At 38.3% G+C, this 15,183-nt stretch overlaps 1 protein-coding gene across 4 annotated transcripts in view; it reads right to left on the minus strand.

Annotated features, from left to right (window-relative positions):
* Positions 1–15,183, minus strand: part of LOC149313475 (WD repeat-containing and planar cell polarity effector protein fritz homolog) — a 209,446-nt gene that overhangs the window by 91,679 nt on the left and 102,584 nt on the right. For all 4 annotated transcript variants that reach the window (XM_089519160.1, XM_089519159.1, XM_089519162.1 and 1 more), the window contains 2 exons: positions 13,266–13,454; positions 6,310–6,433 (listed from right to left, as the gene is read on the minus strand). In XM_089519160.1, the coding sequence (XP_089375286.1) occupies positions 6,310–6,433; positions 13,266–13,454 (313 nt within the window). The remainder of the gene's footprint in view (positions 1–6,309; positions 6,434–13,265; positions 13,455–15,183) is intronic.

Genomic DNA, 15,183 nt, shown 5'->3' on the forward strand with positions numbered 1-15,183 from the left:
TCCTCTAAGGAAATATTTGTTGCCATGGTAATATTTTGTAGGGATGTTGCTAAAATTGCCTTCCTTCAGGACTGCAAAAGCTGCAAATATCCCCATTGCACAACACGTCCCTACCTCTTCTTTTCCCCAACCTCTTACTGTTCAGCAACTTCTCAACAGTCTACCTTTATCTTTAAATACAGGCACACTCCAGCATACTTTTCCAAAGTACTCTGGGCTGAAAACAGATGTTAATTAAAAATGCTGATAAGAGCTGATGACACCTGTTGTTTCACACTTATTTTGCTCAACCCTGTCTGTTAAATCCCAGCTTTTATTACATTAATTCTCTTCAGCTTTTCTTCTGTTTCAGCTTTAGCCCTCTCACTCTAGTGAGCATGTAAACTTATAGTATGTCTTGAAAGCTACATTTTATTGAGCAAACATATCAGCATGTCTACACACCAAAAGACAGCACTATAGCAGAGGTAACTGTAGTTAAGGATGAGTTGTTGCTTCTACTATAAATCCCTGCAGTGTCTATGTGATATCTCACCAATTAAAAAAATGCAGTGAGCATCTTCTACTAGATGTTAAAAGCTAGATGCACTTTACCTTTGCTTAAACACTTGATTTTTGTTGGTGTTCTAAAAACTATGGATATAACTATACTGTGCCAAAAGCTCCACTTGCCTACAGTTCTTCCATGGGCTATATTATATTATTCTTTCTTCTTGTGTTAACTCTACCTCCGCCATTAAGGACAGCAGCCTAAATTAGTAACCTAATTTGACCCTGAACATAGCTTTGAAATATGATTTTAATGTTCAAGCCTGGAATATAAGCAACAAGTAATGTTTTAAGGGCATATACAAAATGACTTTCCTTCAATAATAAATATGCAGCTCTTATATTTCTGGGGTAACATGGTGCAGCTGATGAGTAGATTGTAAAAAAGCTAGAAAACTAAAGGCGTAATCAACTGAGCATTTTTCATTTTTCATATGAATATATGATGCTTTTGTATACTAAGTCAGACTGGTTTATATAGCTTAATAATGTCTATAATGATTGAAAACAGCTCTCTAGGCTTTCAGACAGGAGTCTTTACCAGTCCCAGTGGCCTAGCTAGGCTTGGAACATGGATGTCCTACATGTATTTTTCCACTAGAGTGACATGCAACGTGATGCTAGTACATAACTTTCTCATTTTCTCAATTTTGGTTGTTATGCTTAAGTGTTATGCCCAAGTTTGTAAGGGCAACCTGTTTATGCTGAGTGCGTGTAGTGGAATTCCCCCTTGAGTAGACTCCCACAGCATAACAACCAAAATTCACATTCACAAGTATGACATGAATATGTTTTGATCAAGTTTGCAAGGCACAATATTAACATGAAATATATAAAACAGAGGATGCTTGGTAACTGCTTTTAGAACACAGCTGTTAAATATTTTCCCTGGAAGTAATTTTCTGTGATTCCTAACACCTGAGACAATTCAACTAACTTTTCAGGTTCAAGGGCATAATTTAGGGACTGAAATATTACAACAATCTAGAATACAACAGTCTAGAAGTTTTTTCTTTCTTTCAACTTTACTTAGTGCTCTAAAAAGCTGGTTCATGTATTTGCCCAGACTTTACAAAAGGAAAAGGAATAGGAAAATTAAGAATGGAAAACCAACAGAATAGTGCTTTCTCTCTACAGAAATGCTAGCTTCTTGGGTACATTTTACTGTTAACTGTTGTCAAGTCAATTTTGACTTATGGCCACACCATGAATGAAGGACGTCTCTAAGCCACTCTTATCGTCATTGGGTCTTCAAGACTTAAGGCTCTGGCTTCCTTGGTTGAGTCTATCTATCTGGTCTTCCTCTTTTCCTACTGCCTTCTACTTACCAAGTGTTATTGTCTTTTGTAGTGAGTCATGTCTTCTCATGATATGGCCAAAGGACAACAGTCTCAGTTTAATCATCTTGGCTTCTAGAGAGAATTCAGACTTTATTTGCTTAGGATCCATTTCTTTCTCTTTTTAGCTGTCCATGGTATCCGTAGAACTCTTCTCTAGCACCACATTTCAAATGAGTTGATTTTCTTCCTCTCAGCTTTCTTCAATACACAGAAATTGGAAATACTATGGCATGGACAATCTTGATTTCAGTATTCAATGATATATCTTTTCATTTCAGGAGCTTGTCTAGTTTCTTCGTAGCTGCCTTTTCAAGTCCTAGGACTTAATCACACGAGGAAGGCAAATCATAGCTACCTCAGGATAATAGTGTCTTTGGCTGGAGATTATCACATGATGTTATTCCTTTTTTTTCTTGTGCTCCCGGTGGGAGATTCTTTGGCAAGCTTTGCTTTTTATTGACGCAAGAAATTGTGAACGACCTCCTTTCCAGCTACTGTTGTGCCATGCTTCCCTGTGTGATAGTTCAATTCTGCTTTAATGGTGATTTTGGATAGACAGTGGGTGTGCTTTGGGAGTGGCTTAAATTATCAGGTGAGAAGGGGAATAAATAGACAATTCTCTTTTTTGCCCACCCTTCCTCTCTCCTCTTACTCTAAGGAATTAAGTCATTGCCTCTCCCTCTACCCCACACCCCCAACTTAGTATTATCTCTTTCATTTTTCAGCAGTCTGCTTATGAAGGGAGATCAAGCTAGCCACCTGGGCTTCCTTATATCTGGAGATATCGGTCTTCCATTCCTTTTGTTTGTTTGTGACATGTTTGAGACACCTGAAGGGCCAAAAGGTACACAAATAAATAAAACAGGTTGATTGAGTTTTAGTGGGGTGGGAGTGCGGTAGGTTGTTACTTCTTATAAACCTCCATACAGCCCAAATTCCTCAACTGGGGTTCCTTGCTTTTTCCTTCTGAAATATTCATTCCAAAGCAACCAATTTCTCTAGATCTCAAAATTCCTGTTCCTTAGTGTGTGCGTGCACATATGTTTTTAAAGCATTAATTCCAAGAGAATCAAACCTTCCCCAATTTTAGGTCACTCCAAAGGAGAAAAAGTATGCACTTCCCCCCACACATAAAGAAAATAAAGCAGATGGCTGGGATAAATAAATGCCATTTTAAATGTAAGACGTTTTCATTTATATTTCTATGTGAAAAAAGGCTAGGTTTCCATGGTTTACATTATAGAAAAACTATTCTACCCAGGGATGGGGAAAGTGAGGATAACCTTCAGGGAAAGAAAGCCAAATTAGGAAAAGTGGGTGTGGATAGGAGGTAATAGGTGGGCAATCCCAAATGCTGTGTGTGGTAAGCTTTTACTGTGCATGAAGATTGCAATCCTGGAAATGTACCCTAAGGTGTCATAGGATCACATAGCATTTTCAGCAACAATTACATTTTAGCATGAGAAGAGCCTCATGTGATAAAGTCCTTAGTCGTCTTCTGCTTGCTTGACTGCAGTCTCCTTTCTGATTAATGACGGAGCTAAGATATGGAAAATCTTGAACTATTTCAGTGTCTCCATGGTCTATTTTAAAATTATGTAAATCATCTGTGGACATTATTTTTGGTTTTTTTAATGTTCACCTGTCAAACTGCCTTTGCACTTTTCTTTCTTGACTTTCTTCATTGTTCCAAATCTTTGCTATTTTTTGGCTAGTAGTATGGTGTCATTTGCATAGCTTAGACTGTTAATGTTCCTTCCTCCAATGTTCATGCTTCCTTCCTCTGAATCATAGAACAGAATCAAAGAGCTGGAAGAGACCACAAGGGCCATGCAGTACAACCCCCTGCCATGCAGGAAGACACAATAAGCCCTCCCGACAGATGGCATCCAGTCTCTGTTTAAAAACCTCCAAAGAAGGGGACTGTATCACACTCCAAGCCAGTGTGTTCCATTGTTGAATAGCTTACCATCAGGAAGGTCTCCCTAAAGTTTAGGTGAAATCTCTCTTTTGCATTCCTCCTGATAATGTCCCTGGCTTCAGTCCAGAGTTCTTCTTGCTCCCAGTCAATCAGGCTTAATAATGCAAATCTATTTTTTTACATTATCATTAAATTCTATGAGGAGGATGTTCAGGTTGCACTTTGACATGATGGTTGCACAAGGAATGGAGCTTCTCCATCCTCCACTTCCAATTGTGTAGTGTATTTAATTTCTACATTGGCCATCAGGTAATGCCCATATATACAGTTGTTTCTTGGGTTGTTTAAAGAATGTTTTTGTAATAAACAAACTGTTGGCCTCTCAAAATGAAGTCACTCAATCAGTGTCCTGCTTCATTTTTTGATGCTAGACCCAATTTTCCTACAACCTATGATTCTGCTCTGTTTCCTATTTTTGTGTTTCGATCATCTGCTATTAAGAAGTCCTCTTTTGGTGTGTGATCAACTTCCTCCTGGACTCCAACATAGAATATTTCATGTCTTCTTCTTGTGCCTCTGTAGTTGGACCACACACTTAAATTAAGGTTATATTGATGGGTTTTCCCTGAGATCTTATTGACATGATTCGGTCAGGCTTTGTATTATATCTTTTGCCTGTTTTCTCTGCATTTCTCCTCACTATAAATGCCACTCCATTTCTTCTTAGATTCATTTCCTGATTAAAACACTGTGGAATTATCTGACTCAAAATGTCCTATTCATGTCCACTTTTGCTTGCTCATCCCAAGTACTGCAATGTTTATATGTTCGATTTCTTGTGTTACTGTGGTTAGCTTCCCCTGATTCATGCTTCTCAGACATTCCATGTCTACCTAAGAGCACTATATTTTGCACTACTGACTGCAGACTGACATTTCAGTTATTAATTGATTAAACTTTAAAAAGATAGTAAAAGAGATACTCATACTTTCTGGTTGCCTTGATGTTTCCTAATTTTTCTCTCTGAAAAAAATCAGTTCCATAAGCAGACAAAATATGACCAATAACTCGAGAACGATTAAGAAATAGAAAGAGCAAATGGAATTTTTATAAACATTTGAGAGAGAAAATTTTGCATAACCTTCTTAAACTCTGCGAACAGCAGAGTCTTATTACATTGATTGATACAGATTGGAAAACAGCAGAAAACATATGTAAGTGTGATTCACAAAAAACATCTGTCATGCAAGATGCAAATTCATGTGAAACAGTTAAACCTTCCAATAGAGGGGGAATACATAAATCATAATGCATGTTTTAAGATGATCAGAACTTAACACCTTCTGCCATTAGAGACCTAACACTGGAAATAGCCTCATTGGAGTGGGATTGGCTGAGAGCTGTTTTTAGCATAGTTGGGTTTTATTCATGTTTAAAACCATGCTTCATGTTTAGAAACACATTCTTTCCTTCTTTAATGGCATATTATTTCATGACTAGAAACAAGGAGACACCATGAAGAAAATACAGAAATGAATATGGAGTGTATATACTCCTGCATATAATAAATATTTTTTAAAGTCTGAACCAGGACCTTTTCCTCCTTGTACTGTATCTAGGTTCTTTTGGATTGGAAAAACTTTAAATTAAAGGTAAAACAAAACAGCTTAATTTCCCAAGACAGGTATGTGCTGCCTAGGGCTACAAAGTACAAGAGCAAGATACCTTTGTGAGTCTTACAAAGTCATCACAGAAAATTACAGACTGCATAATTGAACATGTATATAGACTGTAATTTTGAATTATAATTTTGGAAGCCTTGCAAAACTGCATAAATTTATTACATTTTGTAACTTGTTCTTCCATGTAGTTGTGGGCAGCTTATATATTCCTTGGGAATCTATGGATTTATTTTTTTTTAAATGGACAGATATATTGTTAATAACATAATTCTGAGTAAAATTATCAAGAGATATTTTCACAAATCTAATAAACTTTTATTTCCTTTAGCTATTTTAGCATATATTTCCTTTTTTACTTGGTTTCTCTGATGAACAGTGAAAGAATGAAGCTATAGCACATACACTATTTCTACTGGAATACACTAGGGAGGAATAAAGCCAGAGCTTGGAGATAACGAGTTACAAGTACTAATGTTACCTGCAAGTAGAGTATAACAAATGTTCATTTTAAAAGCAATGTAAGAAGCACAAACAAAACTGTCTTTAATATCCATGGAATCAATCAATTCTTCATAGGACCAAAAAAAAAGAGAGACACTCTTCAAAAGCAAGTCGCTGGCAGAACAGCTTAAAACAGCACATTATGCATACATGTCTGAAAAAGAAGGCAGGACTTGGTAAAACAAACAAAAATGACATAGAAGGCGTATTTTTCCAGGGTGGTCCATTATGAAAATGTGTTAACCACATTAAAAGTGTAAGGTTATTGAAATGTGTAACTAATTTGAAGTTAATAAAAGGCAAGTCTGTCATTCACCTGAGCAGATGGTGGAAGAACCTTCTTGCATATCTGCTGATCTGGTCCCTGTATTCCAACACAGTTGTCTCGGCAAGAGGCCTTGTTGGCGCGTAGAAGGTTCCGAGGGTTGCCTCAAGCTGTGCTGTGGAGTTCAAACACAATAGCAGTGAAACAAGCGGCTCAACTTCACTCAAGAAACTGCTCATGTTTGCAGTCAGTCAGGTTTTTCAAGCACAGACAAAATGCAAACTCTTTGCTGGGCAGATAAAATAAAAACGTGACAGCTGCTATAAAAACAAACTTGTGTATAAGCAATCATTTGAAGCAGGTTTTATGATGAGGTGCAGCAACCACAAAAAAAGCTGTCAGAAGTTTATTAAAAAAATCCTCTGCTTTCCAATTATTTGCAAGTAGTAACAACTCATCAACATGATAAAATTTGAAAAGTTCTTCTCAGTAAATATTATCCCGCAGTATACATTTTGTGATTGCTTATTAGAGAGAATTTAAAAAAAAACCTTCATGTCACAGCCTCTCCATTGTGCCACAGGTCAACAGGTCCTGTGATGCCCCCTAAGGGAATGGGATATGCCTTAACACATATTTTACCACCCACTCCTACAAGGAGCACTGACAAGAGCAGGAGCATTTCTGCTTTCAGAATTTTTCAGATATATACCAGGGTGGCTTATGTTGTAACCAGACTAATATTGTCATGACAGTATGTAATTGCTGCTTTCCAAAGAATGTCTGCTTTAAGTACTTCCTAACCGGCAGCAATTTCTCCTTTGCGGCATTTAATATATATAATGTGTAGCATGAATTTGGTCAGAAATATTTTAAGGTTTTATCTAGAAGCCTAGAGTTTTCTGTCTGCAGCTGTAGGGCATGTAGGATAGAACTTTAAAAGCAGAAAAGGTTTTTCCTGCTTCTGATAAAATACATTTTTTAAAACTACAAAACTTGCTAGGCTTCATAAAAGATTGTAAATCCCTGATCACACATATTTGCATCTATAACGCTATCTTGGAGTATTTCTACACTGGATTTCCGCCCTACAATAGTAGCATTTGTTCTATGCTTGGAAATCTAGACTGCATTCTTTTCAAAATGTTTAATTTCTAAGCATTCCTCACTGTTCTAAGGGGCCAATGTGTAATGGCTGTTCAGCACTAGCAGTAGAAGCTTTAGAAGCCTACTGACATTGGGGTTTTGTATCCTCTGTTGAAGAGTGATTGGTAACTACGGCGGGTTATAGACCGCCATTTTGGACGTCCTCAGGACGTCCCATTTTTAAAAAGGGGCGTCTCTTCTAGACGCCCCTTTCCCTATCATGGACTCAGTCCGTGACAAATAGCAGCGGCCATTCCACACGGCCGCCGCCATGTTTACGTCTTGGACGCATAGCGTCCAGACAGGTCGCGGCGGTTATGATGTCACGGGTGCACTATGGGCGCCTCGCGACGTCATAACGGCGCCGCAGGAAGAAGCTCCATTTTGGAACTTCTTTTTTGCTCCGCGAGGGAGTCATGCGATTTATATGCTGCGACTCCCTCGCGGAGCAAAGAGCAGCGCCGGCAGACCACCGCAAAGCGGCGGTTTGTAACACCTCTGTGTAATTCTTTCTGCCCATCCAGCCAAAATTTTACTACACTTCTTCAGAGGGGGGTTTGTCAAAAATTAATATTACTAGGTACACCAAGCTGTACATAGTAATAATTTAATTTTCAGAAAGAAACTGGCACTGGAAAAACTGACACATTGACCACATCATTAGCATGCTTTGAGCATTGGACTATGACTCTGGAAACCAGGGTTCAAATTCCCACTTGGCCATGGAAACCCTCTGGGTGACCTTGGGAAAGTCATACTTTCTCAACCTCAGAGGATGGCAATGACAAAACCTCTCTGAAGAATCTTGCCAAGAAAACCCTTTAAAGTCGCCATAACCTGGAAACAACTTGAAGGTACAAAACAACCACAACAACAACAGGGTAGTGTCCACAGTGTAAAAACTCACCCAAAATCTCCCTTTTGAATAATACAGTAATAATTTTAAAAAGTGAAGGAAATACCTCAAAAACTCTAAATTCAGAAACAAACCATTAGTGAGAGCAGGGAAACATGGATGTGAACATCGTTTTCCCTCCTTTGGCTGCACTGCTTTAAGAGAAAGCTTTAAGATTTTCCTTTTTTAAATGTAATTGGGGAACCCTGAATATTGTTGCTTCTTTTGGCCCCATACAGATAGGCCAAAATAAAGCTGCTTCGGATCACTTTGGAGATATGCTGTTTAAATTATGCATGCATCCTAAGAGTCCGGAAGCCATGCCAAAGCCACGCTCCAATCCTAAGCACTGTACTGGAATGCCTATAGAAACACAAATTATCCTATGTTGAAGCCTTACAAATGATGCTCATAGGAAAGGAGAGTAGAACTGGTAGAATTCCCCCTCTTCCTTTAACTACAGATACAATTTGATTAAAGATACAGATGCTTCTTTCAAGATGGGCAATCGGAATTTTAGTTCATCAAAGTTTTGTTAACTGCTTTAATAGAGAGGCTATGTATGACCTATAGATAAATATCTCTTCAATAACAAAGTTTGTTTGAACTAATCATTTCTGTATGTGCAATAATTATCCCTTAGCTTTAAGCAAAACAACAAATTATTTAATTGAAAAGACTTGATAGCCCTGAAGGCTCATATAGTTGAATGGTATGAGCATAAGAAACCTGTTAATAAATTGGATTTTGCAGTATCATAATCTAAACTGAATTTTCAAGTTACATTACTGCACTACACTCTTATAGTGCTGCTATTCCACTGTTCCACACTTTGGCTGCCTCCTGTTGCATTCTGGGATTTGCAGTTTAAAGCAGGAGGTGCATTTAGAATTCTAAGCCAGAGAGCTCTTAGGCCTCAATGAACTACAAAACCAAGAATGCAAAAGAAGGCAGCCAGAGCAGTAAATGTGGAATAGCAGCACTATAAGAGTATAGTGTGGTAATGTATAAGGTGCTTCCCCCCCCCCCCCCAAAAGCATTAAATCAATTTTGACTAACATTTAATGCAGCAGGTTATAATATAAATAAGCCACACTCTTGCTGTTGCTGTTTTCCTTATAGCATGTTTTGCACCTCTCAAATGCTCCAGCCTACATGGAATACAAGTGCTAGCACTGTTATAGGCCCCATTCCCACTGGGCATATAAAGCGACGTATATCACTGCAAGTCTGGATTGGATCATGTTTCCGAGTCATATTCGAATCAGGTCCATTGTTCCCAATACAAAAGGGAGCAAATGGACTTGGTTTTTCTTGACCCATGTCCTTGTTCCCATTAATATTTCTCCGTTGTATTTTGACGTGGTTTTTTTTTGTTCCCCGTTTCCATTGCCTTTCTGGAACCGTTTTTTTAAAAGCTGTCAATCAAGCACTTAGGCGATTAGACATCACAATGATGTCTAATCTCCCCATTCTTCTTCTTATCCCCCCCTTCTTCTTCAAACCACCCCAATATGCAGCAGCCAGCCACCCCTTTTCTGTCTCAAAAAAGGAAACAAGGCTGGATTCAGGAGCCACATTCAGGGTTCTCTCTCTCTCTCTCTCTCTCTCTCTCTCCTTTCCGCTCACAAAAACTTTTCGCCAGCCTCCCTTTCTCCAAATCCCTTCTCCTCTTTCCCCCTCTTTAAAAAACCCAGTTTAACTTTCTTTTTTTTAAAAAAAATAAAGTTTTACACACTCAAATATTTATTATAATTAAACCCAGTTTAACTTTCTTCTTTAAAAAAAGTTTTACACTCCAGCGGGGAAAGGCTACGCGAATGGGGGGAAATGGCGCTAAGAATGCCAGGAAACAACAAAGCTGGTGACACCCCCGGGACAGCCTCTTGAACATTGCTCCTCCCCCAATTTGGACACCCTTGTGTTCCCATTAATTTGCCGCGAATCCGACAGGGCAGCTGCAAAAAAACCCTCTGGAAAAGTGGTGTCAGGATAACTCGGGTCATCCACAACTGATTCGGGTTTTAGCTGGAGAAATTGATCAAAGTTGAATCGAACGTAGATTCAAATGGAAGCAAGGCTGGTCACTGGATGCTCCAGGACCAGCCATATAACACCTATATTGCAAGATCTACATTGGCTGCCTACCCGCTTCCTGGCACAATACAAGGTGTTGGTGATTACCTATAAAGCCCTAAATGGCTTGGGCCCAGGGTACTTGGAGGACCGCCTCTCCCCATATAATCCACCCCGCACTCTCAGATCAGGTGAGAAACACTTATTGAGAGTTCCTAAATTTAGATACATCTCATCTCAGAGGGCTTTTTCCATCACGGCCCCACAGCTCTGGAACTCTTTGCCCAATGAGCTCCGCACTGTCACCTCCCTAGATGTGTTTAAGAGGAATTTGAAGACCTTCTTATTTCGCCAGGCTTTCCCCCATAAGCATTAATTGTCATCTTAATCGCCCTTCAATGATGTATATGGTTCAATCCAGCTATTGTATGGTTTTTAATTGGTTTTAATCTGTTGTTATTGTTGTTATATAGTTTGGTTTTAGTTCATATATGTTTTTTTTTTATTCTATGGGGGATGGGTTTGCACACTGTGGGATATTATTGTATTATTGTCTTTATTGTACTTCTATGTTGGAAACCGCTGTGATCTGTATAGGAATAGCGGTATACAAATACATTTTATTATTATTATTAATAATTTTCCTTAAACAAGGATCGAACGTGAGTTCAAATGAGAACAATGTTCCTATAATCCGATTCTTGATTCGATTTATAGCCCAGTGGGAATGGGGCCATAGATTCATTAGATAGCCCAGCTTTATGTCGATGGCAGAAATGAAGATCTTAAAGATAATTGTCACATCGTGCCAAATGAAAGGCTCTCCGAGGTCCTCTAATAAAAAGAAAACAATTTTCCATGACAGATTTGTTAGACATATATAGAATAAATGCTGGATGGTGGGGGAGGGAACCACTTGTTTCTTATAAAGAAGAATTAGCCAGATTGCACGTAGGGAGAGAGAAGTACAAAAGACAACGATATGTTTCTTATTACATGTACATATTTTAAAATGAAGTTCACAAAAAGTCTCCCTTCTGTCTTCCACTTTTCCACTGTGCATTTTCAGAAGTTTGCTAAGAGGAGATTTTGACTTTGTCTATTGCTCTAGTAGAGGTTATGGTAATCAACCTTGCCTCTCACATGGTAGTGCAGGGATTGCCTGCCTCAGTCTGATGGCCTGGGGGCAGGTTTGGGCAGCAAGCAATTTTTGTAAGATCTGCTCTTCCCCATATCCTCTAGCTGTCTAGCACACTTCCTTCTTCTCACAAAATGAAGAGCTTGGTACCCAGCTGCACCTGCATGCTGAGACATGGCACAAAGCTTTCCTGCTTTATCTAAATCCTGGGAATAGCTCAGTTCTAACACACACAGCTATTCATTGGAGAGTCATCCCAACAGGATCCAGCAGAGATGAGCCTGAGCCTTGAATTGATCTATTAATGTAAGGAGGTTTCAGATATCAGCGTAGGCAACGGGAGATAACAGTAAGATGGGGAAGCAGTCTAAGGACATATACCAAGAAAGATGTGAAGTTGATGAAGGCTGCATTTCTTTTGTCATTTATCTGGGGGGGGGGGGGGGGACCAAACAAACTGTAAAGTCCTAACCCTTATCTTAACAAAAAAGGACAGCCTTAATGGCTTTCTTGATTCACTAATACGATAATGCTTTTTTGTTCTCTTTATCTCTCAATTGTGCACACACAAATTAATATTACTAAACAGAAAAATCCTTAACTATGGTTTCAGTTTAAATGATAGTTTAGTGTCCGTCATCCCTAACTCTCATGTGCTTGGACTAAACAACAACACCTGTGTGACTACTGAGTTAGTTGTGGGGTAGTTCTGATTTCTTTGAGAATCCCAATATGTTAAATGTTAGGATCAGGACCAGAGCTTAATATAACTTCTTTTGTTTTATTATGTATTATTTGTTTTATTTTGTTAAGCCCATGAGAATTCTAGTATCCCTCCCAAATGGGACCAACCTACTGAAAACCAGAGTGTGCCACTTCTACTTCACTGTATCATGGTTCACTGAAAAATGGCAGGGGACATGTTTTAGCACTCATTTTTTTTTCCTGTTTTGTAATCCAAGTTTTGCATTTTTAAAATCCTGGCTGTTTTTGGTTTGTAAAAATAAATGTATATAGCCAGTATCTGAAATTTGGGAAAGATGTTTACAACTTCCCAGGTGGCAATGCTGCAGAGCATCTACATTGCAAGTCTAAATGCAATAAAATGTTCTTTCTTGATACATGATGGTTAACCGAGACAACACTGATTTATTTAATGATTTAATTTATACCCCACCTTTCTCCTTGTACAAGATTCATGGTGGCTTGCAAGCAGTTAAAACAGGATACAGCTAAACAATTATTTGTACTGAAGTTAAAAATAAACAACAGTTTAGTTAAAAACACAAAGTTAGAACAATATAAAACACAATTAAAATATAGCACAACCCTATTACAACCTTTATCTACCACATAAATTATAAACCAAAGGATTGCCAGGCAGAGGTAAGAGGGGGGCCAAGCAAACCTCCTGCAAAAGGGAATTCTACTATCTGGGTACAATCATTGAAGAGACATTCTCTTGGGTTCTCACCAAACATGATTGTGATGAAAGAGAGAAAGCCTTCCCCAGAGGACCTTAAAACTCAGGCAAGCTCATGTAGTCTTTTAAATAGTCTGGACCAAAGCCATCTGGACCCACTGATATACACATCTTGAAAATCCCTATTTGTATACTAGTACTTGACTTTAATGGAAAGAGAAACATAATCCCAATCACAAAACTTTTTAAGTATAAAGTTATCTGTTTAAAGTACATGCTATTACCATCTTTAATTTAAAATTAGAAATTAGAGACACAACACAACCCACCTTCTCTTTCACCAGTCAGCTTTTGCCTAAGAAGGTAGTTTACTATGGCGCTAAGGCTTACAAAGCATTGTTGGCCCATTGTGTCCCAATTCATGCCACCTAGGACATTAATTGCTTCATAAATCTCATCCTGATGAATATACTCCTGGATGATTTCCACAAGACCAAGCTGACCTGTAGGGATGACACCTGTCACAGGAGAAAGACAATATTGTAGACATCATAACTGTTTTCCAACAAAGATAAATGCTGAATGTCCTTGTTACATGAAGGGATATGTAAAACAGAGGATGTTTCAAGTACAAAGCTTTCTACAGTTTGTTAACATTTATCTTTAGGTCCTTTTAGCCTAAAAAAATTACAGGTGGGCTTTATCATCCAAGTGCTGGCTACTCAAACCTGATCCAAGTGATGGCCCAGTATGTTCTGTTAAGTTGCTGCCACTGCGATTAGAATCAAGCATAAGAGTCACTTGACACACAACAAAACCGAGAAGTGTGTATCACAACAAATCCTGCTTCTTAAACCAATGAGATCAGCACCAGGTCTTCTTGCAACTGTACTAGTTGATACTCCTTGCCTCAGATATAACTCAGCAGAATTGTATAACGACACATTAAAAAATAATCCATTCTTACTGCACCAATAAAAATCCAGTGCAAATTTATGCTGGCCGTAAAAGAGATTGAAAGGTTTCAATGGTATATAGCTGCAGCAGTGTAGCCAAAAGGACTTGAACTGTCAAGACTGAACTGAATTTCAGGAATGAGTAGTATTATGGGAATTTTAAAAAAATCTTCTGAACATTTACATCAAGTTTTCTAAATAAATAAAAAATTAATTAATTATAGAGAGTAATCAAGTGCTTTTCTATTTTACAAAAATGCTAGAACCATACTAATTCTATGATTCTAATATTTGAATTTCTAAGGATTTATAGCAAGGATAGATTACTTATGAGTTGAGTGTGATACACAGTACAAAGTCTGTGTGATAGTTTACATCTAGATGATAGTTTTCAGACAAAAAAACTTGTAAGGGAATGCTTGCTTTGCCTGGCCAACACTCTGGCTGTATTTTAAAGTAAACAGTAGGAGAGCTGCCTTTCCTTGGAGATGTTCAATAAGAGCCTGAAAACATTCTCTTACTCCAGTATTTATGTACCATCTGTTCTATGGGCATCTACTATATTCATTTGCTTCTCTTCTTCTATATCCAAGAAAGGAGAAGAAGCAAAAAGATATCTAAAAGGAAAAGGATAACCCTTGGCAGATAAGGAAGAGGAATAGTGAATAAAAAAGTAGTGAGAGGAGGAAAATTATATAAGATGGTTGGTATTTTACTTCATTTATGGCCTATTTGCTTCATGCAACTCCTTACACTGGAAATCTGGAACCACCTGCCCTACATGGAAATGAGAAATTCACTACCAGGAAAGAATATGCCTAGAGCAAAGAGGCCATGCCATCAGCCCTTGAAGAGAATGACCTGAGAAAAAGGTTAGTGAAGCCATTCCCACGGCTTGCTAGACTGTTTGAAGACTTCTGTGCCTTGATGAAAAGGAGAAAACATCCAGTCAAGGAAATTCGTGCTGTCAATTCCTCAAATAATTTTTCAGTACAATTACTCATCATAACATTCCACATTCACTGAAGATCCTTTGTCCTTGCTGGGCTATTTTGGGGCGTCTGTGATCCCCGTTAGGATGTGTGTGTGTGTGTGTGTTGTCTTACACTTTTCACTCATAATTCTCACATTATGTAATTTGGCTTACCCTCATTTGAATATGCATGGCACTATAAGTTTGCAGTGTAAGAGTTTTTCTTGTAAATGAACTCTTTCCTTTTCTTGTCCTTGTCCTTTTTCCAAGGTTGAAAGCTGTGAGGCTCACTTTTCCAAGGACTACTGGGCTAAATTG

This window comes from Sceloporus occidentalis, unplaced genomic scaffold, assembly GCF_023333645.1.
Source record: "Sceloporus occidentalis isolate IW3139 unplaced genomic scaffold, rSceOcc1.0.p SCAF_4, whole genome shotgun sequence".
In the NCBI taxonomy this organism is placed as follows: Eukaryota; Metazoa; Chordata; class Lepidosauria; order Squamata; family Phrynosomatidae; genus Sceloporus; species Sceloporus occidentalis.